The 25615-nt window shown below is 45.4% G+C and overlaps 1 protein-coding gene across 1 annotated transcript in view; it reads left to right on the top strand.

Moving 5' to 3' along the window:
• Positions 1–25615, top strand: part of LOC139367462 (glutamate receptor, ionotropic, delta 1b) — a 382576-nt gene that overhangs the window by 213004 nt on the left and 143957 nt on the right. The window contains exon 4 of the mRNA XM_071105674.1: positions 16428–16633. Within this exon, the coding sequence (XP_070961775.1) occupies positions 16428–16633 (206 nt within the window). The remainder of the gene's footprint in view (positions 1–16427; positions 16634–25615) is intronic.

The following is a 25615-nucleotide window of genomic DNA, read 5'->3' as shown; positions in this document are numbered from 1 at the left end:
GGGGTGTACCTAATAAACTGAGTGTATACATTCACACTATGAGGTTGGAAGAATACTGTGAATTTGTGAAAATGATGATAATGCTCTTTTAGTGTAAGAGCGGTTTGAAAAGACCGCCTGAAAGGAGTTTTGGCCTGCCTGGTGACATCATTAGGCTGTAAATTAGTGGATAGACCAATAATAAAGACAGTTTCAAATCTCTCTGCCAATAACAGCTAGTTTTTTCCTCCCCTCTCAGACCACTCCCAGGCAGTTCTAGCAAAATTCTTGCTTGAGAAATTGCTCTTTGCTATGAAGCTATTTTAGTTGATTTTTTTACCATTTTAATTGAAAACCATCACACTAAGGTATTTAATTTAAATGATTTGATATTGAGATTTAAAAAAAAGCTGCTTTGGACCTCCAACTTTTTAAAGTTGTGTTAGTGTTGTTTATGACCTCGTGGAAAGCCACACTTACAGTAGCATAACTAGCTTCCCCTCTTCATAACTGGAAAACATTAAGACGCTTACATGGTATCTGGGTGTTTACAGTCTCAAGGGTTGTTTATGTAGAGGGAAAATATACACTAAGTGTACAAAACATTAGAAGCACCTGCTCTTTCCATGACAGACCGACCAGGTGAATCCAGGTGAAAGCTATGATCTCTGATTGTTTGTTAAATCATGGCTGATTGTTAAATCTGCTTCAATCAGTGTAAATGAAGAAAAGGAGACAAGTTAAAGAAGGATTGTTAAGCCTTGAGACAATTGGGACATGGATTGTGTATGTGTACCATTCAGAGGGTAAATGGGCAAGACATGATATTTCAGTGTATTTGAAGGGGGTATGGTAGTAGGTGCCAGGCGCACCGGTTTGAGTGTGTCAAGAACTGCACCGCTGCTGGGTTTTTCATGCTGTGTGAATGGTCCACCACCCAAAGGATATCCAGCCAACTTGGAGCATTGGAGTCAACATGCGGACAGCACCCTGTGGAACGCTTTCAACACCTTGTAGAGTCCATGCCCCAAAGAATTGAGGCTGTTCTGAGGGTAAAAGGGGGTGCAACCCTGTGTTTGTTTTGGGCTTCGTCCCCATCGTTTCAATGATATACTTTATTTTGGGAGGAGAAATAAAATAAACTATTACGTATTCCTGCGCCTGTCTCCTATCATTATACAATGTGACAGAATAATCGACCCATCTAAATGGAGACAAAGGGCCAATCTGGCGACCATCGTAGAGACAGTCCAGCATCACGAGGACCGTCACTCCAGACTCGGCAGCGCCATGGACAGCGTGTTGGCAACCATCCTGCGTTTGGAGGGTTGTTCCGGCACCAGCCGCCACACCACCATTACCTGCCTCTGTCCCATCTGAGCCGGTCAGCGGAATACCCCTGTCCTTCCCGCAGCGCATTGACGGCGCGCCAGCGAGATGCAAGGGATTCCTTCTGCAATGCGACCTGTACTTCACTCACCACGCAGAGTCTGTCTCCGGGAGAGAAAGGGTTGCCACCTTCATCTTAAAACAGACCGGAAGGGCCCAGTCCTACAAGATGGAGGAGCGACGCGTCAGCACAGTCAGGTCATTGCCCATCCCAAACTCTGTGAAAGTAGTCCAACTATTTCTGGAGGTTCATCCGGGACTTCAACACGGGAGTCACGCCTCTTACCTCCCTGCTGAGAGGAGGTCCCCAGCGGGTTTGTTGAATGGCGGAGGCGGAGAGGGCGTTCGAGACACTGAAGGCCTGCTACACCACTGCTCCTGTGCTGACACATCCTGATACCTCACTCCCCTTCTTTGTCAAGGTGGATGCCTCCGAAGTAGGAGTCGGGCCAGTGCTGTCCAAGTGCTCTAGAAGACCTCCAAAGCTGCGGCCCTGCGCATTCTACTCCAAGCAGCTGTGCCACGCTCAGAGGAACTATGACGCAGGGGACCGGGAACTCTTGGCGGTCATGAATGCTCTGAGGCGTGGAGGCACTGGCTGGAGGGGTCCAAACACCCTTTCCTGGTGTGGACGGACCACTGCAACCTGGAGTACATAAAGGCAGTGAAGAGACTAAACCTGAGACAGGCCAGGTTCCAATTCACAATTTCCTATAAGCCAGGCTCGAAGAATGTGAAGGCAGACGCCCTGTCTTGCCTCTATGACGCAGAGGAGAGGCAGGGATAGGAGACCCCCATCATCCCGTATCATCGCACCAGTGGTGTGGGACGTGGACGCCGACATACGCCAGGACCTGCGCAAGGAACCCACACCTGCACTGTGCCCGGAGAACAGCGCCTACGTGCACACGGGTGTGCAGGACCACATCCTTACCTGGGCACATACTGTCTGAAGTACTCGTGTCCCACCTTGGCTAGGGATGCCGGGGTTTGCGTCTCTTCCTGCTCCATCTGTGCCCAGTCAAAGACACCCAGACACCTCCCTTGTGGAAAGCTCCTTCCCCTGCCGGTTCCACAATGACCCTGGCCATGCAAACCACGGAGGCTCTTTTAACGAAAGTCTTCCGGCACTACAGGATCTCGGAGGACATTGTGTCAGACCGTGGCTCTCAGTTCACCTCACACGTATGGAAAGCATTCATGGAACGTCTGGGGGTCACGGTCAGCCTCACCTCCGGGTACCATCCTCAAGCTAAGGGGCAGGTGGGGAGGATCAATCAGCAATTGTGCAGGCTCCTGAGGTGTTACTGTCAGGACTGTCCGGGGTAGTGGGCGGATTTTCTACCTTGGGCTGAGCACGCGCAGCAGTCCCTCTGCCACTCCTCCACTAACCTCACTCCTTTCCAGTGTGTTTTGGGGTATCAGCCGACCCTGGCACCTTGGCATCCAAGCCAGACCGAGACCCCTGCCGTTGACGAGTGTTTTCAGCGAGCTGAGGAGACCTGGAACGCTGCGCACACTCATCTCCAGCGGGCCTTGCGTCAGCACGGCGAACAGGCCACTGTTTTCTCTCCAGGTGTCTGAGTCTGGTTCTCCACCCTCCGCCTGCCCCTCCGCCTGCCCTGCCGGAAGCTGAGCCCACGATTTGTGGGGACGTTTTAAGTCCTGAGGAGGGTTAATGAGGTAACTTACCGTTTGATTACCGCATGAACCCAACTTTTCATGTGTCTCTCCTCAGGCCAGTGGTGCCTGGTCCCCTCACTGAGGCCGGACCCAGTGACGCCCCACCTCCTCCTCTGGACATCAAGGGAGGTCCGGCGTACTCGGTCCATGAAGTCCTGGAATCGAGAGGGTCGGGCGGGGCGTCTCCAGTACCTCATCAACTGGGAGGGATTCGGCCCAGAGGAGTGGTGCCGGGTTTCTGCGGTGGACATCCTGGGCACTTCGCTGACCAGGGATTTTCACCATCGACGCCCTGCCCAACCGTACCGCATCTCTGTGGTTGTCCCGCTGCTGGTGCAGCACGTCAGTGTGGGGTACTGTCACAGATCCCCCCGGTACTGCTATTCATTCCGTTCACCAGCTCCGGAGGTCTATGTCACGGGTCTTTTAGGCATCACTGAATTGTATTCATTACCACCAAACTTGTCTTGTCTCATTACGCACACCTGGTTCCCATTCCCCCTGATTAGTATGTGTATATATGTGCCCTCTTTTCCCCATTGTCCTTGTCGATTGTTGTCTCCACTGCTGTTGGTCTTGTGAGTACCTGTGTTCTGTTGCGCACTTGTTATTACGGGTCTCGTCCCGTGTATTATTTACAGGTTTACACCTCGCTCTTTTGTTTGGGTTGCGTCCCTGTGTTATACAGACACGTGTTTGTTTTGGGTGGCGAAATTAAACCTCCTATTACGTATTCCTGCGCCTGTCTTCTACCATTATACAATGTGACAGTGTGAGCAATTTTGCATTTAATGCTTGTTTAGTCAAAGGAGAGAACACACTGTTAACTTATACAATCAAAAAATTAAATCCCACCATTCCAGAACATGCTCGTCACATTACTGCCATGGCTCTTGTGAGTGTAATTGTTTTCCAGGAGGTGTGAGAATGGCTTTCGTAAAAGGTAGCGTTTCTGTAGTATGTTATCCAACACGAGGTAATTGGCTGTCCAAGGTGCTTCCCTTCTTTTTTTCCCTCATCTTTTCTCTTCACCTTTTTTATGGCGAGCGATTCTTCCCTCTTTCTCTCCTCAGTTGGCCGATGAAGTGCGAGGCGTGTAGACAGACGGATGACATCACAGAGAGATGACAACCCTTGTCTCCAAGGTTCTTCTCTCTGCCCTGAGGGCAGATGGTGGTGACAGATTGGACAGTGCAGGACCAGGACAGAGTTTGCTAGCTGCTCTCTCCAGCAGAGCCTCATACTTCAACACTGTGAAGAGACTGAGCTGAGCCCAGAGAGAAACTGTTCTCACTCGAAATACATTGAAACGTGTGCAGCTCCTTTTTCTATGGTCATGCACAATAACAGAATGGCTTTAAAAAAGGAGAGAGAAAAAAATAGATTATTAAGTAATAATATATGCCATTTAGCAGATGCTTTTACTCAACGCGACTTACAGTCAGTCATGTGTACATATGTACTTTTTACATAAGGGTGGTCCCTGGAATCGAACCCACAACCCTGGCGTAACAAGTGCCATCAACTGAGTTACAACTATCAACTGAGTTACAAAGGACCACTAATAAATAGCACTTCACAGGTAGACCCCTCACAGGTAGATTATTCCTAGCCTGTTCCAGATCTGATGTCTCCTTCTACAGCCTGGTCCCAGATCTGTTGTCTCCTTCTATAGCCTGGTCCCAGATCTCCTGGCATGACAACGAGTGACAAGGAGTTGGCATGGTAGCACAAACAGACTGGCACTCAGGCTAGCTAGATCCTTTCAGTTTTAGAATAAGAACCGTGTGTGTGTGTGTGTGTGTGTGTGTGTGTGTGTGTGTGTGTGTGTGTGTGTGTGTGTGTGTGTGTGTGTGTGTGTGTGTGTGTGTGTGTGTGTGCGTGCAGGTGTATGGGCAGTGTGTCACGCTCTGACCTTAGATATCTCTGTTTTCTATATATTTTGGTTAGGTCAGGGTGTGATGTGGGTGGGTATGCTACTTTTTGTATTGTCTAGGGGTTTTGTAAGTCTATTTAATTTGTATGTTTATGGTGGCCTGATATGGTTCCTAATCAGAGGCAGCTGTTTATCGTTGTGGGCTCTTGTCTATGTGTCAGCATTCATTTGTATAGCTTCACGTGTCGTTTTGTTATTTTGGTTAGTTTGTTCAGTGTTCATTCTTATAATATTAAAGAATGTACACATACCACGCTGCGCCTTGGTCTGATTCATACGACGAACGTGACACAGTGGTTTGCCAATGACAACACAGCATCAACATTGGTGGCTTTGTATGGCGGCTTCTATTCTATTGAATTCCATCGTCTGCCTTCCAACTTCCTCCGGTCCAATCTCTGCTCATTACTCACAGCTAGCTGAAAGGTCATACCAGGTGTTTTTATGGATATTCAATAGCAGAAATCTCTCATCCACAAAGAGAAAAATATGTCTCCTAAAGGCAAAATGTCACACCTGTCAGCAGAGATAAACATGTAAAAGTCACAATTTTTCTTCAAAACAGCAGGATATAGAAAATAAAATGCATCTACACATAAAAAACAACAATTGTGAGTATCATTGTGGCATAATTAAAATCGTTGTCCTTTGTGGGGATTGGAGCAAAATGTGCACTCATCCCAGCACTCGGCAAGCTATGCACTTCACAGCACTGTACGTGTTTTGATTGACAGCCGCTCTGAACTTGAGCACCACACGTGACAAGAAGTTTCCCCCCTCCCTCCGGCTAAATTGGGCAACTTCTGTCACGTGCAGTGCTCAAATTCAGAACAGCTATCAATCAAAACCCATAAAGTGCTGTGAAGTGCAGAGCCTGAGCTCTGATGTCATTTATATCATGGTACTGTACAGCCACTGCGATCCATTTTAGGTTCCTATCAGTGCCCAAATTTGCCATTTTCAACCCGTATTTTTTTTTTATTTTTTATTTTATTTTACCTTTATTTAGCCAGGCAAGTCAGTTAAGAACAAATTCTTATTTTCAATGACGGCCTGGGAACAGTGGGTTAACTGCCTGTTCAGGGGCAGAACGACAGATTTGTACCTTGTCAGCTCGGGGGTTTGAACTCGCAACCTTCCGGTTACTAGTCCAACGCTCTAACCACTAGGCTACCCTGCCGCCCCGTATACGGGTACGTGTAAAGGTTTACCATCTTGGATAGTAGTATGTTACAATATAGTATTAGTATAGTAGTACAGTACTGACATATTTTCTGTGCCAGGAAAACATTCCCCACACCATTACACCACTGCCATCAGCTTGTACCGTTGACACCAGGGAGGATGGGTCCATGGACTCATGCTGCTTACGCCAAATCCTCTCCGCCATCAGGAATGACGCAGCAGGAACTGGGATTATTCGGACCAGGCAACGTTTTACACCCCTCAATTGTCCGGTGCTGGTGATCGCGTCCCCATTGGAGCTGCTTCTTTTGGTTATCAGCTGACAGGAGTGGAACCCAGTGTGATAAACTGCTGAAATACATGACAAAGACTGACAAGTTGTGTGTTCCGAGGTGCCGGTCCGCTCACCACTGATCTACTGTGCCCCTCCTGTTAGCTTGCACAATTCTTGCCATTCACCTTCGACCTCTCATCAACAAGCTGTTTTCGCCCACAGGACTGCTGCTGACTAGATGATTTTGGTTTGTTGCACCTTTCTCGGTAAAGGCTGTTTCTAAAGAGCTCAGTGACTACCTTTCCAACAGGTCAGTTCGTCAAATTTCTGCCCTGTTAGAAATGCCCTGGTCAACTGTAAGTGCTGTTATTATGAAATGGAAACGTCCAGGAGCAGCAACGGCTAAGCGAAGTGGTAGGCCACACAAGCTCATAGAACGGGACAGCCGAGTGCTGAAGCAAAAATCGTCTGTCCTTAGTTGCAACACTCACTACCGAATTCCAAACTGCCTCTGGAAGCAACGTTAGCACAAGAACTGTTCATCGGGAGCTTCATAAAATGGGTTTCCATGGCCAAGCAGCTGCACACAAGCCTAAGATCACCGTGTGCAATGCCACATGTCGGCTGAAGTGATGAATCACACTTCACCATCTGGCAGTCCGACGGATGAATCTGGGTTTGGCGTATGCCAGGAGAACGCTACCTGCACCAATGCATAGTGCCAACTCTAAAGTTGGGTGGAAGAGAAATAATGGTCTGAGGCTGTTTTTCATGGTTCGGGCTAGACCCCTTAGTTTCAGGGAACTCTTAACGCTACAGCGTTCAATGACATTCTAGATAATTCATTCTGTGCTTCCAACTTTGTGGTAACAGTTTGGAGAAGGCCTGTTTATTAAATTATTTTTTTATTTTTGTTTCACCTTTATTTAACCAGGTAGGCCAGTTGAGAACAAGTTCTCATTTACAACTGCGTCCTGGCCAAGATAAATCAAATCATTGCAACAAAAACAACAGTACAGAGTTACACATAAACAAACGTACAGTCAATAACACAATATAAAAATCTATGTACAGTGTGTGCAAATGTAGAAGAGTAGGGAGGTAAGGCAATAAATAGGCCATAAAGGCGAAATAATTACAATTTAGCATTAACACTGGAGTGATTGATGTGCAAATAGAGATACTGTGGTGCAAAAGAGCAAGAGGGTAAACAACAATATGGGGATGAGGTAGTTTGGTGTGCTATTTACAGATTGGTGTTGTACAGGTACAGTGATCGGTAAGCTGCTCTGACAGATGATGCTTAAAGTTAGAGAGGGAGATATAAGACTCCAACTTCAGTGATTTTTGCAATTCGTTCCAGTCATTGGCAGCAGAGAACTGGAAGGAAAGGCGGCCAAAGGAAGTGTTGGCTTTGGGGATGACCAGTGAAATATACCTGTTACCTGTTTAAGCATGACAATGCCATCATGCACAAAGCGAGGTCCATACAGAAATGGTTTGTCCAGATCAGTGTGGAAGAACTTGACTGGCCTGCACAGAGCCTTGACCTCAACCCCATCTAACACCTTTGGGATGAATTGGAACGCCGACTGCGAGCCAGTGCCCGACCTCACCAATGCTGTTGTAGCTGAATGGAACCAAGTTCCCTGTGCAATGTTCCAGCAATGTTCCCAGAAGAGTGGAGGCTGTTGTAGTGTCAAAGGGTTGACAAACTCCATATTAATGCCCATGATATTGTAATGAGATGTTCGACGAGCAGGTGTCCACATACTTTTGGTCATGTAGTGTACATTCACTAGGCCTTACATAATTTTGTCTCTGAAGTTATCAGATTTGAGAAGTTAGTTAATTATATTGTTAACAAATGACAAGAAAATCAAAGTGAAGTGAATATTGCATTTTGAAAAGCAGATAGAAAGGGATTTGGATCAGTGAACAAATGACTTTGTGTATTTCTTTGTTGTACTCAGTCAATTGAAAACATCCGTATAGTTTTGAAACATGAGCATTTTGATGACCTGATTACATTTTTGTGCTTAGAGGTGTGAAAATGTTCCACATACTTGTAAAACAAAATCACATATTTTGCTAGTAAATGAAACATTGTTGAAATAGGACAAAAAAAAAAATAGAATCAACACACCCACCCCAAAATTCCACCCCAGACACCTACCCTATTGTCTTTCTGCTGTTACAACCATCAAGTCTGAACATTTGTCTGATCAAAGTGCATGACACAAAGAGCAGGACATCCTATCAATGGATACAGCCTCTCTGTCACGGCTGGCTGAAGGACTGGACCAAGGTGCAGCATGGTAAGCGTACATTTTCTCTTTATTCAAAAATGTATGCCGACAAAATGAAGAACGAAAACCAAACCGTGAAGCTATGCCCTGAACAAAGACAAAGTTAACTTCCCACAAAACAGGTGGGGGAAAAGGGTACCTAAGTATGATTCTCAATCAGAGACAACGAACGACACCTGCCTCTGATTGAGAACCATACCAGGCCAAACACAAAACCACAACATAGAAAAAAAGAACATAGACTACCCACCCCAAATCACACCCTGACCATACTAAAACAAAGACTTAACAAAGGAACTAAGGTCAGAACGTGACACTCTCAGCCTTGATTGCCTAAACTAATCAGACTAACAACCCCCCCTTACACATTAATGAAAGACAGACACACACACCAACCCTTCCAGATCAAATCAATCAGATCATGGATCCCACAGTTACAATATTTGTTATATTTGTATATCTTATAGCCTCATTTTATCACCTCATGCCACACCCCACTCATAAATCACGAGGTGTGATGTAACCTCTAACAGATTAAACTCTACATCAACTATGGCTTGTGATATCATCCTATGAGCTGTTCTGTTTCCCCTACTAGTTTGATCTCTCCATCCTTTCCTCCCTCCATCCCTCTATCCTTCCATCTCTCCACCCCTTTATCCTTCCATCTCTCTATCCCTCTATCCTTTCATCTCTCCATCCCTCCTCTGACGCCTTTGTGCCTGGGGTCAACCTGAAGTTCCTCTAGGCTGCCAGTGGCAAAGAATGACGCAACATATCCCCTCTTCGAATGTAAAGCCTCGTTTTGCAATGCTATGACTTCCTCTGTCTTGCACATCTCCCTGCAGAGTTTGATGATTGTGTGATGGAATGTTTGGTTGTTTCCTTTTTCTATTGTAGCCCTGTTATGATTACATATACAACCCATCCACTGACATCATCTGACTCATTTGACTATGTCATGCAGTGTTGAGAGGAGGGATGGATGATTGCAATAGGACGTCACATAGTCGCCTCTCATGCATGCTTTTGTCTCGATCCATTGCTTTGGCAGCAGCACTGTTACACAAAAGCCCATATTTGGGCTGTCAGCTTGTATCACACAGCACCTCTCATCACCTAGGAGGTCTCTGTGTGTGTGGTTGGGGTTAGTGTGCGTGTTCCTGTGCATGCTGGTGGATGTGTGTGTGTGCTCTCCTCACGTGGTAGTAGCAGCCTTCATGATGACTCACATCATAGGAGCAGGAGAGAGGGAGATGAGAGAGGGATAGCAGAGAGAATGAGAAAGAAACAGAACGAGAGAGAGAGAGGACTGGCTAGCTACTAGAGATTGTTTGATGAATTAAAGAATTCACAAAATGGGACTAACACCAAATTGAGACTGCATGCAGAATTCTGAAAAAATATCCTACGTGTAAAAAAAACTAATAATGCATGCAGAGCAGAATTAGGCCGATACCCACTAATTATCCAAATCCAGAAAAGAGCTGTTCAATTCTACTGACACCTAAAAGGAAGCGATTCCAAAACCGTCCATAACAAAGCCATCACCTACAGAGAAATTAACCTGGAGAAGAGCAAGCTGATCCTGGGGCTCGGTTCACAAACACAAACAGACAGAGCACCATGACAGCAACAAAATTAGATCCAACCAAAACATGAGAAACCAAAAAGTTAATTACTTGACACATTGGAAAGAATTTACAAAAAAAGCAGAGCAAACTGGAATGTGTCATGACTTTACTTTCATTAATCTGATGACTGTTATTTATATAACCAATTAACTATGTTTAATTGTTACCCGATTATAATTAATCATGTAACAATTAGCTCATTAGGATTTGGGGCACCACAGAAGAAGTTGTTAAGAGAGTCACCATCTCCCAAATTAAACTCTATAAGGTCTTTACGTATTTCATCGATAAACAGTCATCTTATTAATCATTACCTCTTATCAAATACTCATTCTGAACGATCCAAACCTTCTTGGATCTGCAAAAACCCCAGCCTGTGCATTATTCAGTAGTACACAAATTGGTTTAATCATTTATTTACTAGCTAACTAAATAATAACACAGAAATCACACACACATACATACAGTGCCTTGCGAAAGTATTCGGCCCCCTTGAACTTTGCGACCTTTTGCCACATTTCAGGCTTCAAACATAAAGATATAAAACTGTATTTTTTTGTGAAGAATCAACAACAAGTGGGACACAATCATGAAGTGGAACGACATTTATTGGATATTTCAAACTTTTTTCATTTCAAACTGGTAGTACCAGTGATTGTCTGAGGTGAGCATCTCGCCACTTCCTCCTCGTGTTGGTATTCAGGACTCAGACCACAATGGACATGAGCTGCAGCTCTATGTCTCTCTGGTCCAAAGGAAGGTGAGTTCATTTCTTTGTTGAGTTTCAAAGCATCAACCATTCCAAACGTGCAGCTCCCTGCCTCACGTTCCCTGGTCTAAAGGTTGATTACTCTTCTAAGCCTTTATGCACTCTTGTTCAAAAGGGACGTTCCGTCATGCTGACCAGTTCTCTGACCTCACTCGTGGTGTGGCTACTTAATATGCAAAGGTTATCAAAAACTATTATCTCATTAGAAAACTAAAATCACATTCCTATCTTAACACAAATAGCTTCATCACTTTTGATATTGTATTCACATCATATTTGATGAAAACTGGACTATACAGTTTTTAATAACATCACAAAAGAGAGAGAGAGAGAGAGAGAGAGAGATAGAGAGAGAATAAAATCCCCTGTAAAATCTAATTTGTTACCCGCCAGTGGAGAGGTGACTGGAGATGGGCCCTCTTTGATGGGATTTGCTCCCCAGCTCCTCTATGGTTATCTCTTATGCTACTTGTTATGATCCCCCCCCCCCCCCCCCATGTGTCCCATGTGTTAAATTTCACTGGGACCACAGCAGCTGTTGCTGAAGTCCTTGAGGCGAGGCGAGGGAGCTTTGTGGAGCCCATTGCTGCCACTCTCTGAGCAGCCGACAAAAGATTTGGGCTGTAATCTGTAGGGATTAGTTGAGGGAAAGTGAGGAAAATGCTAATCTCAAATTTTCATAAACAAGGATTTCTCGATCCCACCAGCAGTTAGGCTTTGAATGATACGGAGCAGTTTCTGGGGTTTCCCCCCGATTCTGGTCCACCATAAAGTATGTATCACTCTATATTTGCAGGTGTTGAGTTACAGTACTTCAGTCCTGTTGGATATGACCTACACGTGAAATATAAGAGAAAACCTTAAGTCTCACAATATCCATACGGTATAAAAATAACAGGGGAAAAAACATGCAAACTGCACGGTGTAATGAGTTTCACAGCAAGGCATGAAGTGCTACCTGCAGGGGTTACAGGAAGAAAAGGGATTAGACATTAGCAGTCATATGTATGACATAGTAATCTCCTCCTCAAGCCAAGAAGTGGTGCTAGCATCTTGATTAATACAGATCATTTCCAGGTTCTCTCTGACGAGGAATGCGCCCCCTCACAAGGAACTGCTAACTGTACCCTTCATGATGAATCAACAACAGGTAATTGCGAGAGACATGTTTGTAGTTTGTTGTTGTTTTGTAGAGACTATAACAACCGGCATTGGTGAGAAGACCTGGTATTGTCTCCTTTTTCACCATGGAAACATAGACTAAGCCAAGTTTTTGCCACTCCGGAGAGAGGAAGCAGCATATGAGTACGGTAGAGAGCCAAACATAACTCACCACAAGGCATATGTCAATCCAAATAGATAAGAGGAGAAGGAGAGATTTTTTTGAATAACCCACCTGTCACCACACAACTCTCTTTCCCAGACATTTCAAACTTCTCACTTGGGTGATAGCTGAAGAAGTTATAACACCAAGAAGAGCATTCAACATGTAATTCTAGCAATGAAACCGCTCTATTCTGGGCTGAATTGTGACTTCCAGACAAAGGAAGATGACTTGTATATAGGGGGCCTTGGTGCTAGCTACAAGAGCCCACAGGATAGGCTAGGACTGTGAGTAAGAAGCCCCGAGAACACAATAAAGTAAGCATTGATTTACCCAGGCCTCCTCCACAACTCTCCCTCAGCTGAACACTCACTGAACTGCCTACAGCAATTTACTCCACAGTGTGGGATCAGGGTTGCTCTGTTCTGTACTGCTGTTATTCAAGCCAAAACACTGCAAAAGTTCAAAGCATGGTGTTTTTTGTGTGCATTTATGTATATTACAGTCCTTGTCAGCATGTAGAGAATGCATTATTTTTGTATTCTAGTCATGGGCTAACAATAGAAGTACCATGTTGTAACGATCACAGTGACAAGATTACATTTACTTTTACATTTAGTCAAAATATTGTAAAATGGCGCCGGAAGAAGTGGCAGCAGTTTTACGGGCGCCTAACCAATAGTGCTATTATGTGGGTTTTCTTTGCCTTATTTGTAACTTATTTTTTGCATAATGTTTCTGCAACCGTATCTTACGGCAAAAAAGAGCTTCTGGATGTCAGGACAGCGATCACTCACCTCGGTTTAGACTAAGATTTTTTGTTCAACAAGCAGGACGCAGAGTACGTACTTCAAACACCCGACAAGGCCAACATCCCCGTCATTGGCAAGAGAAAGAGACACAGGTACAGAGGTGCGGGGTGCCTCGTAAGGATACGCAGAAGGCGACTGGGAAAGCTGCCGTTACCGTTAATATTACTTGCCAACGTGCAATCATTGGACAATAAATTAGACGAGTTACGATCACGAATATCCTACCAACGTGACATCAGAAACTGTAACATCTTATGTTTCACGGAATCGTGGCTGAATGATGACAAGGATATTCAGCTAGCCGGATATACGCTGCACCGGCTAGATAGAACAGCACATAAGGGGTGGCGGTCTTTGCATATTTGTAAAGATCAGCTGGTGCATGAAATCTAAGTCTAAGTCTATGGATTTTGCTCACCTGAAGTAGAGTATGTTATGATAAGGTGTAGACCACACCATGTGCCAAGAGAGTTTTCATACATACCTTTCGTGGCTGTTTATTTATCACCAGTCAGCCATTGCACTCAGCCAGCTGTATAAGGAAATAAGCAAACAGGAAACCGCACACCCAGAGGCGGCGCTCCTAGTGGCTGGGGACTTTAATGCAAGAAAACTTTAATCAGTTTTACCTCATTTCTATCAACATGTTAAATGCGCTCACCTATACGCATACAAAGCTCTCGCTCGCCCTCCATTTGGTAAATCTGACAACAATTCTATCCTCCCGATTCCTGCTTACAAGCAAATATTAAAACAGGAAGCACCAGAAACTCGGTCTATAAAAAAGTGGTCAGATGAAGCAGATGCTAAACTACAGGACTGTTTTGCTAGCACAGACTGGAACATGTTCCGGGATTCTTCCGGTGGCTTTGAGGAGTATACCACATCAGTCACTGGCTTTATCAATAAGTGCATCGAGGACGTCGTCCCCACAGTGACTGAACGTAAATACCCCGACCAGAAGCCATGGATTACAGGCTACATTCGCACAGAGCTAAAGGGTAGAGCTGTCAATTTCAAGGTGCGGGACTCTAACCCGGAAGCTTATAAGAAATCCTGCCATGCCATCAGACAAACCATCAAACAGGCAAAGCGCCAATACAGGGCTAAGATTGAATCGTACTGCACCGGCTCCGACGCTCGTCTTATGTGGCAGGGCTTGCAAACTATTACAGACTACAAAGGGAAGCACAGCCACGAGCTGCACAGTGACACATGCCTACCTGACGAGCTAAATCACTTCTATGCTCGCTTCGAGTCAAGCAACACTGAGGCATGCATGAGAGCATCAGCTGTTCCGGACGACTGTGTGATCACGTTCTCCGCAGCCGACGTGAGTAAGACCTTTAAACAGGTCAACATTTACAAGGCAGACAGATTACCAGGACGTGTTCTCCGGGCATGTGCTCACCAACTGGCAGGTGTCTTCACTGATATTTTCAACATGTCCCTGATTGAGTCTGTAATACCAACATGTTTTAAGCAGACCACCATAGTGCTTTGAAAGGCTGGTAATCGCTCACATTAACACCATTATCCTAGAAACACTCGACCCACTCCAATTTACATACCACCCAAACAGATTCAGAGATGGTGCAATCTCTTTTGCACTCCACACCGCCCTTTCCCACCTGGACAAAAGGAGCACCTATGTGAGAATGCTGTTTATTGACTACAGCTCAGCGTTCAACACCATATTACCCTCAAAGCTCATCACTAAGCTAAGGATCCTGGGACTAAACACCTCCCTCTGCAACTGGATCCTGGACTTCCTGACGGGCCGCCCCCACGTGGTGAGGGTAGATAGCAACACATAGACCACGCTGAGCCTCAACACTGGAGCCCCTCAGGGGTGTGTGCTCAGTCCCCTTCTGTACTCCCTGTTCACCCACGACTGCATGGCCAGGCACAACTCCAACACCATCATAAAGTTTGCAGATGATACAACAGTGGTAGGCCTGATCACCGACAACAACAAGACACCCTATAGGGAGGAGGTCAGAGACCTGGCCTGGTGGTACCAGAATAACAACCTATCCCTCAACATGATCAAGACAAAGGAGATGATTATGGATTACAGGAAACGAGGACCGAGCATGCACCCATTCTCATCGACAGGGCTGTAGTGGAGCAGGTTGAGAGTTTCAAGTTCCTTGGTGTCCACATCACCAACAAACTAGAATGGTCCAAACACACCAAGACCGTCGTGGAGAGGGCACAACAAAGTCTATTCCCCCTCAGGAAACTAAATTATTTGGCATGGGATCCTCAAAAGGTTCTACAACTACAACATCTCTGGCACCCTGACTGGTTGCATCACTGCTTGGTACGGCAACTGCTCGGCCTCTGACCGCAAGGCACTACAGAGAGTAGTGCGCACGGCCCAGTACATCACTGAGGCTAAACTGCCTGCAATCCAGGACCTCTACACCAGGCGGTGTCAGAGGAAGGCCTTAAAAATTGTCAAAGACCCCAGCCACCTCAATCATAGACTGTTCTCTCTACTACCCCATGGCAAGCGGTACCAGAGTGCCAAGTCTAGGACCAAAAGGCTTCTCAACAGTATTTACCCCCAAGCCATAAGACTCTTGAACAAGTAATCAAATAGCAACCCAGACTATTTCCATTGCCTCCCCAACCCCTCTTTTACTCTGCTACTCTCTGTTTATCATATATGCATAGTCACTTTAACTATACATTCATGTACATACTACCTCAATTAGCCCGAATAACTGGTGCCTGTATATTGCCTCGCTACTTTATATAGCCTCGCTAGTGTTATTTTTCACTGTATTTTTACTGTTGTATTTGTTTATCTACTTATCTATTTTTCACCTAATACCTATACCTATTTTTTACTTGAAAATCTCACTGTTGGTTAGGGCCTTTATGTAATCATTTCACATTCAGCGCACGTGACAAATACACTTTGATTTGTAATATGCTATTGAAAGGGGAATCTGAGTGAAATCTGTGGAAAGTGCAATGAATGCCTAATTATACATTAAGCTTCAATTACTCATAGGGATCTGCAGGAGGATGGAGGGGTTTCTGAGTTCAGAGTCAGTGGATTCAGAGTCAGTGAGTCCAGTCAGTCCAACCCCACTCATCCGCTTCTCCTCCCTCCCCTCAGATATCCGCGGCCTACAGGGTTTCCTGGACCAGACGTCTCGGCAGGGGCTGGACGTATCTCTACAGAGAGTGGACAGGAACATCAGTAAGGTCTTCTCGAACCTCTTCAACACCATGAGGACAGAGGAGCTCAACCGCTACAGGGACACACTGAGACGGGCCATCCTACTGCTCAGCCCCCGAGGAGCTCAGGTCTTCATCCAACAGGTACGTGGCGGCATTTAGACCTAGATATAGCCACACACATATGCTCGTGGGTCCACACACACACACACACACACACACACACACACACACACACACACACACACACACACACACACACGCAGGTATGTCTGAGCACACATACACACATGTAGTTTACCTACTCTGTGCATACAAACAGAAACCAGAAACACACACACACACATAGCCATACACCAACTTGCCCACACACACAGTACTTGTAAGACAAGTAGTATTGACCTCCATGACACACTGTCAGTCAATTAATCAATCACATTTATTTTTTGAAACCCTTTTTACAACAGAGGTTTTCACAGAGTGCTGTACAGACACCCAGCCTAAAACCCGAAAGAGCAAGCATATTGCAGATGCAGAAGCACAGTAGCTAGGAAAAACTCCCTAAACAAGCAGGAGCCTAGGAAGAAACGTAGAGAGGAACCAGACTCTGTTAGGTGGCCAGTCCTCTTCTGGCTGTGCTGAGTAGAGATTATAGGAGGACATGGCCTCTTGTTCTTCAAGACGATTGTGATCATATTGGTATTCCCCCACTGGACCAGGCCACCATATGGCATGGGGGCATTGCCTATCATTAGATAGTACGCATGACTCCTTATAGCTCAGTCTGTCACGTGTCCCGGAGATGTGTCCTGGGACTCAGGCTCAGCACCGCAGAGCAGAGCAGATGGCCTGTCCACGGCTAACAGACAGAGTGGAGACGGAACACGGTTCTCATGCATATGGATGTGTCAGTTCTCCAAGCCTCAGCCAAGGCAGGCTGTATTTTTAGAAGTCTTAATTTTAGCAGCCAATCAGAGGGGAAGGAGTAACCGTGGCACCTCTCTCTGACTCGGCAGCTGCATCGAACTGGGCGCTGGATGCTTTAATGCCTCATCGTACTCCGACTCCCAACGCTACTCTGCCTCTACCGAGAAATGTTTGTGAATATTTGAATTAGCTGTACTGCTCTTTAAAACAGACACGTTGTTCCACGATCATACAGCAAAATAACACTGTCTGTCTGTCTGTCCGTCCGTCTGTCTGGACAGAGTCTGCTGTACTTACATCTGTTCTGTCCAGCCTCCAGACAGATAGACAGACATACAGACTGTCTGTCTTTAAGTTGGTGTGTTCTTTTGGTTAAAGGGGAGAATTAGACTCCTTGGTTAATGACGAGTGTTAAAATGCTGCACCACTGGCTTTGCAATGGGTTGACAAGTGACTTTCCCTTTAACTTGTTTGGCGGGTTAAGGCCTCTTGATCCTCTCTGATTCCCAAGTTGTCTAGACCTGGCTGTAGTTAACAGCTCTGTCAACCAGGTGTGTTATTTGGAATTCTTCTTCTTCCTTTTCCTGTGACTTCATGGCATGCTGTTATGCTTGCTTTATGGCCTTTAACCCCTTACAGTGAAGCAGGAGCCATGGAGAGGTGGACCAGCAGCCAGAAGGTTGCTGGTTCAAGCCCTGGGCCAGGGCAACGCAAAAATGGAACTGAACTCCATCTCCTGCTGTTGTGCCCTTGAGCAAGGCTATTTTATTCTAAGTGCATATGTTGTGTTCCTATTCAGCCAGTGCATAGGTAGTTCATATGTATAGCCGGGGTGCTGGTGGGCAAGATGCAGTCTTTATGCCGTTTGAGAAATGAAATGACGCAGACACCTGTCTTGTTGTGACATGTGAGCACTAGGGCTGTTGCAGTGAACATATTACAGCCACACCGGTGGTCACGAGTCATGAGAGCAGTCAAATTCCACATGACCGTTTAGTCACAGTAATTAGGTTCTCCAAGCTCTGATTCTGCTGCTGATCATTAGTTGCCTATCAAACTTGCTAACTGACAGAGACTCAGCACTCTATTGTCCCTCTAATCACTCTGACATCAATGCAAATGTATTAGAAAATCCAATCAAACACTTCATGAGAGCCCATGAGCTCATGTTGCGCAACATTTCTATAGGCTATGCAATTGCAGGAGAAAACAGAGTGATGGCTTCTAATAAAAAGAGGAGGATCCTATCAGCTTTCTATAGAACTACTATATTTATTTCTCAACTTTCCTAATATTAAGCACATTGCTTATATTTACAACAAGAATAGAGCCTACCTGGCCGTCATGAAAATAAACCACGGGAAAAAGCATTCTTCGTTCGCTATTTAAGTGCATAAATTGGTTTCGATACAGGTGCATGATAATGGTCCATTCTATATCAAAACTAATGTTACAAATATATTATGTAGTATCTGTAAAGACAGGGTTAAAATAAACATAATCAAAGTATGTTTGAATGATACCGAGGGGCAGTGTTTTTACAATTAATGCCGGTTTGCCTGAGGCTGATGTTGTGCAGGTGTTTGTATACATGCATATACACACACTCTCATTCAAATAAATGCATACAAGAACACACACATACTGTACATGTAATAGTGCCAGACATTCACCCAAACAGTTGGCATTGCTGTTATGATTTTAGTTGCCCTTGATGTCCTTTTTTTGCCTTGTTATTTGCTGTTTTCTTATGTTTTTTCTTTAGTTCATTCTCCTGGTTGTTGGTGCATTGGGGGGTTCTTGGGGTTGGGGAATGGAATTAATTGTATTTTTTTCTCGAATGGTTGAGGGACAGCTATTGGGGTACTGTGGGGGATCTTGGAGGGTTCTGGTTCATGTGTTTTAGTCTGGTGGGAGATCTGTTAACGAGCCCTTGAGCAGGGCATTGACCTTGGATGCTTCTGTGTGTCGCTATGAATGGGAGTCTGTTGGATGACTGGTATGATGTAGTTGTTGAGCGGCTTCACTGCAAGTATATTGTATGTTTCGGATATTCAATAAAAACATTTAATTAAAAAAAGACAAGATTAAATCAAGAATAATCTGATTGGTGAAAATATCATCCTATCACTTGCAAATTACAGTTGAAGTCGGAAGTTTACATACACCTTAGCCAAATACATTTCAACTCAGTTTTTCACAATTCCTGACATTTAATCCTCGTAAAAATTCTTCCCACAATAAATTGGGTGTATTATGGCCCATTTCTCCTGACAGAGCTTGTGCAGCGGAGTCAGGGACTATGGTGGTCTTCTTAAAACATGCTGGTATTACAGACTCGGATAGGGAGTGGTCGAAAATGTCAGTGAAGACACTTGCCAGTTGGTCAGCGCATGCACGCAGTACACATCCTGGTGATCCGTCTGGCCCAGCGGACTTGTGAATGTTGACCTGTTTAAAGGTCTTACTCACATTGGCTGTGGAGATTGTGATCACACAGTCTTCCGGAACAACTGGTGCTCTCATGTATGTTTCAGTATTATTTGCCTCGATACGGTCATAGAAGTAGTTTAGCTCATCTGGTAGGCTTGTGTCACTGGGCAGCTCTCGACTGTGCTTCCGTTTGTATTCTGTAATGGTTTGCAAGCCCTGCCACATCCGACGAGCATCAGAGCCAGTGTAGTACGATTCGATCTTATTCCTGTATTGATGCCTTGCCTGTTTGATGGTTCGTCGGAGGGCATAGCGGGATTTCTCATAAGCTTCCGGGTTAGAGTCCCGCTCCTTGAAAGCGGCAGCTCTAGCCTTTAGCTCAGAGTGTATGCCTCCTGTAATCCATGGCTTCTGGTTGGGGTATGTAAGTTCAGTCACTGTGGGGACGACATCCTCGATGCACTTATTGATGAAGCCAATGACTGATGTGGTGTACTCCTCAATGCCATCGGAAAATGTTCCAATCTGTGCTAGCAAAACATTCATGTAGCTTAGCATCTGCTTCCTCTGACCACTTTTTTATTGATCGAGTCACTGGTGCTTCCTGCTTTAAGTTTAGCTTGTAAGCAGGAATCAAGAGGATAGAATTATGGTCAGATTTGCTAAATGGAGGGCGAGGGAGAGCTTTGTATGTGTCTCTGTGTCTGAGTATAGGTGGTCCAGAGTTTTTATTCCTCTGGTTGCACATTTAACATGCTGATAGAAATTTGGTAAAATGGATTTAAGTTTCCCTGCATTAAAGTCCCTACTAGGAGCACCGCCTCTGGGTGAGTGTTTTCCTGTTTGCTTATGGCGGAATACAGCTCATTCAATGCTGTCTTAGTGCCAGCCACTGACTGTGGTGGTATGTAAACAGCTACAAAGTATACAGATGATAACTCTCTCGGTAGGTAGTGTGGTCTACAGCTTATCATGAGATACTCTACCTCAGGCGAGCAATGGCTCAAGACTTCCTTAGATATCGTGCTCCAGCTGTTGTTTACAAAAATAGATAGACCGCAGCCCCTTGTCTTACCAGGCGCCGCTGTTCTATCCTGCCGGTACATCGCATAACCAGCCAGCTGAATGTTGATGTTGTTGACGTTCAGCCACGTTACAGTTTTTAATGTTCCGTTGGTAGTTTAATCTTCTGCGGATCTCATTGATTTTATTGTCCACAAATGTGGCTAGTAGAATGGAGGGAAGTGGGGGTTTATTCGATCGCCTACGAATTCTCAGAAGGCAGCCCGACCTTCGCCTCCACTTCATGCAGATCACGGGGATCTGTTCCCGAGGAATAAGTGTATCCTTCGCGTCTGACTTGTCAGAGTCGTGAAAGGAAAAAGAGGACTCTGCTAATTCCATGGTGAGTAATCGCAGTCCTGATGTCTAGAAGTTATTTTCGGTCATAAGAGATGGTAGCGGCAACATTATGTACAAAATAAGTTACAAACAACACACATAAACCAACAAAAAACACAATCGGCCGGGGGCACCTAAAACATCTGCCATTGTCACGTTCAGACCCTAGTTCTTGTGTTATTTGTTTGTTTTAGTTGGTCAGGACGTGAGTTGGGTGGGCATTCTATGTTTTGTGTTTCTAGATTGGTTTTCTGTGTTCGGCCTAGTATGGTTCTCAATCAGAGGCAGGTGTCGTTAGTTGTCTCTGATTGAGAATCATACTTAGCTAGCCTGGGTTTCACTGTTGTTTTGTGGGTGATTGTTTCCGTGTCTGTGTTTGTTCGCCATACTGTTTCGGTTTTGTTCATGTTTATTGTTTTTGTATTAGTGTTCATGTTCAGTTTTTTCATATTAAAAACATGGACACTTACCACGCCGCAACTTGGTCCGATCCTTGCTACACCTCCTCAGAAGAGGAGGAGGAAAACCTTTACAGCCATCCTCTCCGGCTTCATCTTATGGAGGACAACTCAGAGTATGCTCTACTTTTCTTCATATCATGCTTCTTTAGACCTGTCTAAAATAAATTATGGATTTACTGTGAAGGTGTAGGCCATATTGCATGGATTTATTAGACTTTTAAAAATGGCTTGTAGGCTCTGTGCGGAGGCCAGGAGATGCTAAATGTTTTATGTTAATTAACGGTCAATTACCATGAGACTGACAGTTATTTGCTTGACAATCACCGGCTGACACAATTTCGTGACTGCCACAGCCCTAGTGAGCATTTTTCCTTGGTGAGCTATGAGACAAAACTCAAGGCCTTTCGTAAAGAGACCTTCCAGCGTTTCTTTCCGCAATCCCACGCCGCCGCCATTGGGCAGTCGGATGTTTAGCTTGAGGACAAGAAACACCCTGACGGCCTGGTCCTGATCCCGCAGTAGCTCCGTCTGAGAATCAGTGGTCGAGCATCGAAGGAGAGTATAAACACATATTTATAACACAGTAACACATACACACACACTTAACTCTCCCTCTCTCCACACACACACACATACACACACACACACACACACACACACACACACACACTTACACACACACACACACACACACACACACACACACACACACACACACGCTTGTGCAAGGAAAATCTTTGACATTTTTTCTCATTTTGATTGAGGACGGCACACGGAACGTTATGTTTGATTTAGAGGTTGTATCGTCACCCAGTAAGCAAGCACAAAGAATGGCTTGGCGTTCAGTGCTACTGAGAGGAAATCTATGCATAGACGTGGCAGGGTGGTGAACCACTGTGGACAGGAATAGCCAGGCTTTGATGATTGATTCTGTTTTCCATGTCTGGGTTCTTTTGTTCCCTCCCGTGACCACGGCAAATGAGCACTCACCGACAGGCTAGGTAGGGTAAGATGACATGGCTTACACACCATGTTTATTAGTAAAAGCACAAGGTGAATAGCCCCTTTATGAAAATGTATTGAGATGTGACAAGAAAGTGTTTTCAAGCGTAAATGCTCATCGCATATCCACTTGTGATTCAATAAACTATGATTCCAGAATACAAACCGTGATAGCTGCTGTGAAATATAATGATGCTTCACTCTGATGATCCCCTATCCAAACACTCCACACTCATGCTTAGTAGCCATTCTGTAAGCAATCCATAGCCTAAGCTGCAGGACACAGGGAGTGAATGCACTTATGAGAGCAGTGTCTCACACAGCCTTCCTCGCTGAGTCTCTTATTAAATCTAGAGTGGCTGGGAGGAGAGTTGTGTCGTAAATCTATCTGTCTGATCTCTCTTTTCTTTCTTCCCTTTTGAGAGAGGGAGAGAGCGAGAGGGGGGTGGCAAGAGAGAGATGCGGGAGAATGGGGGAGAGAGAGAGAGAGAGAGAGAGAGAGAGTGGGGAGAGAGAGAGAAAGAGAGAGGGAGAATGAGAGAAAGGGGGGAGAAAGAGAGAGATTGCAAGAGAGAGAATTTGAGAGAAAGAGTTTGAGTATGAGACAGACAGAAAGAGGGGGAGAGAGAGAGAGACAGAGACAGAGACAGAGAGAGGGGGAGAGAGATACCAACATACAGCCTTTAGTGTGGTGCGCTGTAGTGCCGTCAATTCCCACTGTCATTCTCTAATGGTAGAAAACAGGTTGGCTCGGGCGGCTTGGATTACCGTGGTGTTGGTTGGATGAGAGAAATCATTTGTGCCGCTCCTTTATCTCCTGTGCCTTTGCTGTCCCTTTTGTGAGCGGTAAACGCGGTGACTAAACGCAGAGCGTCTGTTAGAGGCTCAGCGAGCACCCACACACTAGCCCCCGCAGGCTGCTCTGCTCCTTCACACACACACACACACACACACACACACACACACACACACACACACACACACACACACACACACACACACACACACACACATACACATACACATACACACACACACACACACACACAGACACACGCTCAGGCTTCCAGTTCTAACACTCAGTGGAGAGTCTTCAACAGCAGTGTTGAAGAGAATCACCAGCTTCACTACTGTGTAAGGCCCATCAGCTACAGTTTCTGTATTCACTACCCACTTTTCTCCTTGTTTTCTCTTTCTTTCCCACTCCAGAGGAGAGGAGGTACACTTTGACCTTATTTACTTGCTTTAACAATGATGAAAAGGACTAAGTGACTTTAATCGTTTGGCACTGCAATATGAATGGTTTCTGTTTGCCAGCTGCTGGATGTGGTAGCTAGTGGATGCTGTTTTGGCATCTTTGATGTGGGAGTGTGTTATCTGTTCAGACACAGTGGAATCCCAAATAGAACTACAGCTGAATAATAGATGGTCATAGAATAATGTTCTGGGGTGTTTCGAGCTCGGTGTGTTCTCCTGTACAGAGTCATATAGAACTTCTTGCATTACAAGCATTAATCTCACGTTGCATCACTTTTCCTCAAGTCAAGGCAACGGTACATGACAATCCGCATCTGTGTGTAGGTTTTCAACAGAGACATCCAAGATTGTTTGAGAGGCGTTACATCCTTTGAGCTGGCAAGAATATGGCTTACACAATTTACTGGTTGCAGAGAAACTCATTCACCAGTCTCTCTGTAGAACTGTTACACAGCTGCTGTTTAAGGGCTCAAGTTGATGATAGATGGATGGACTGATGGAAAGATTGATGCAAAGATTAATGGAAAGATTGATGAAAAGATTTATGGAAAATTTTGGAAAATGTATGGGAGATTAATGGAAAGACTGACGGAAAGATCAATGGAAAGATTGATGGACAGATCAATTGAAGGGTGGATAGAAGTACAGATGCTCCGCTCACCACAACGCTGCTGCTACCGGTCTTACCAAGGCCCCAGATTGTGAAGTGACACCCCTTCTAATCTGTTCCCAACAGCACTGTTCCCTGGTGGGGCTGTGCCAGACCCCAGCCAGTCAGTCAGGGTGTGAGTCCCTATCCCTGTGTAGTACACTACCTTTGAGCAGCCTTTGGCAGCCCTCTTCCTATGGGGAAGAGGGTGCCATTTGGGACTCAGTCAGGGTGTTCCATCAATCCTCATTCTGCCAGCCTTGCCCATGTTTTTTCTGCCCGCCGAGGAGAGAGGGAGGCTGGGCCGGGACTGTCGTGGCTAGGGGAAGACAGATTGAGTGGCATCGTCCATCAGGCAGCCCAGGAGATGATTGATGACACGTGTTGGACAATCTTCCACCTCCTGTGGAGAGGGTGTGTGGGTGAGGAAGGGGGGGGTGGAAGGTTGTGTGTGTGGGTGAGGAAGGGGGGGGTGGAAGGTTGTGTGTGTGGGTGAGGAAGGGGGGGGTGGAAGGTTGTGTGTGTGTGGGTGAGGAAGGGGAGGGGGTGGAAGAGTGTGTGTGTGTGTGTGTGTGGGTGAGGAATGGAAGGCTGTGTGTGTATGTGTTCACAGTGAATGACAGGACGGCAGGTTTCTCATTAGCCAACCCACCAGCAGGAGGAGAGAGAACAGGGGTTGGTATGAGAGAGGTGTAGCTCTCTCACACACACACACCTAACACTCACACACACCTAACACTCACACACATACACACACATACACACACACACACACACACACACACACACACACACACACACACACACACACACACACACACACACACACACACACACACACACACAACACAAAAACATTTGCCTTCAGTTTTTTTGTTTGTAGGGTTCAATCTTTTTGTCAAGGGAGTTCATTAATTCTGGTTAGACTTCATGTTGGGCTCGCAGCTGGAGTTGGATGATAAAAAAGCATTTTCAAGCCAATTGCATCTCAAATTC

The sequence above is a fragment of the Oncorhynchus clarkii genome, chromosome 16 (assembly GCF_045791955.1).
Source record: "Oncorhynchus clarkii lewisi isolate Uvic-CL-2024 chromosome 16, UVic_Ocla_1.0, whole genome shotgun sequence".
NCBI lineage: Eukaryota > Metazoa > Chordata > Actinopteri > Salmoniformes > Salmonidae > Oncorhynchus > Oncorhynchus clarkii.
This window is presented reverse-complemented; position numbering and strand designations above follow the sequence as displayed.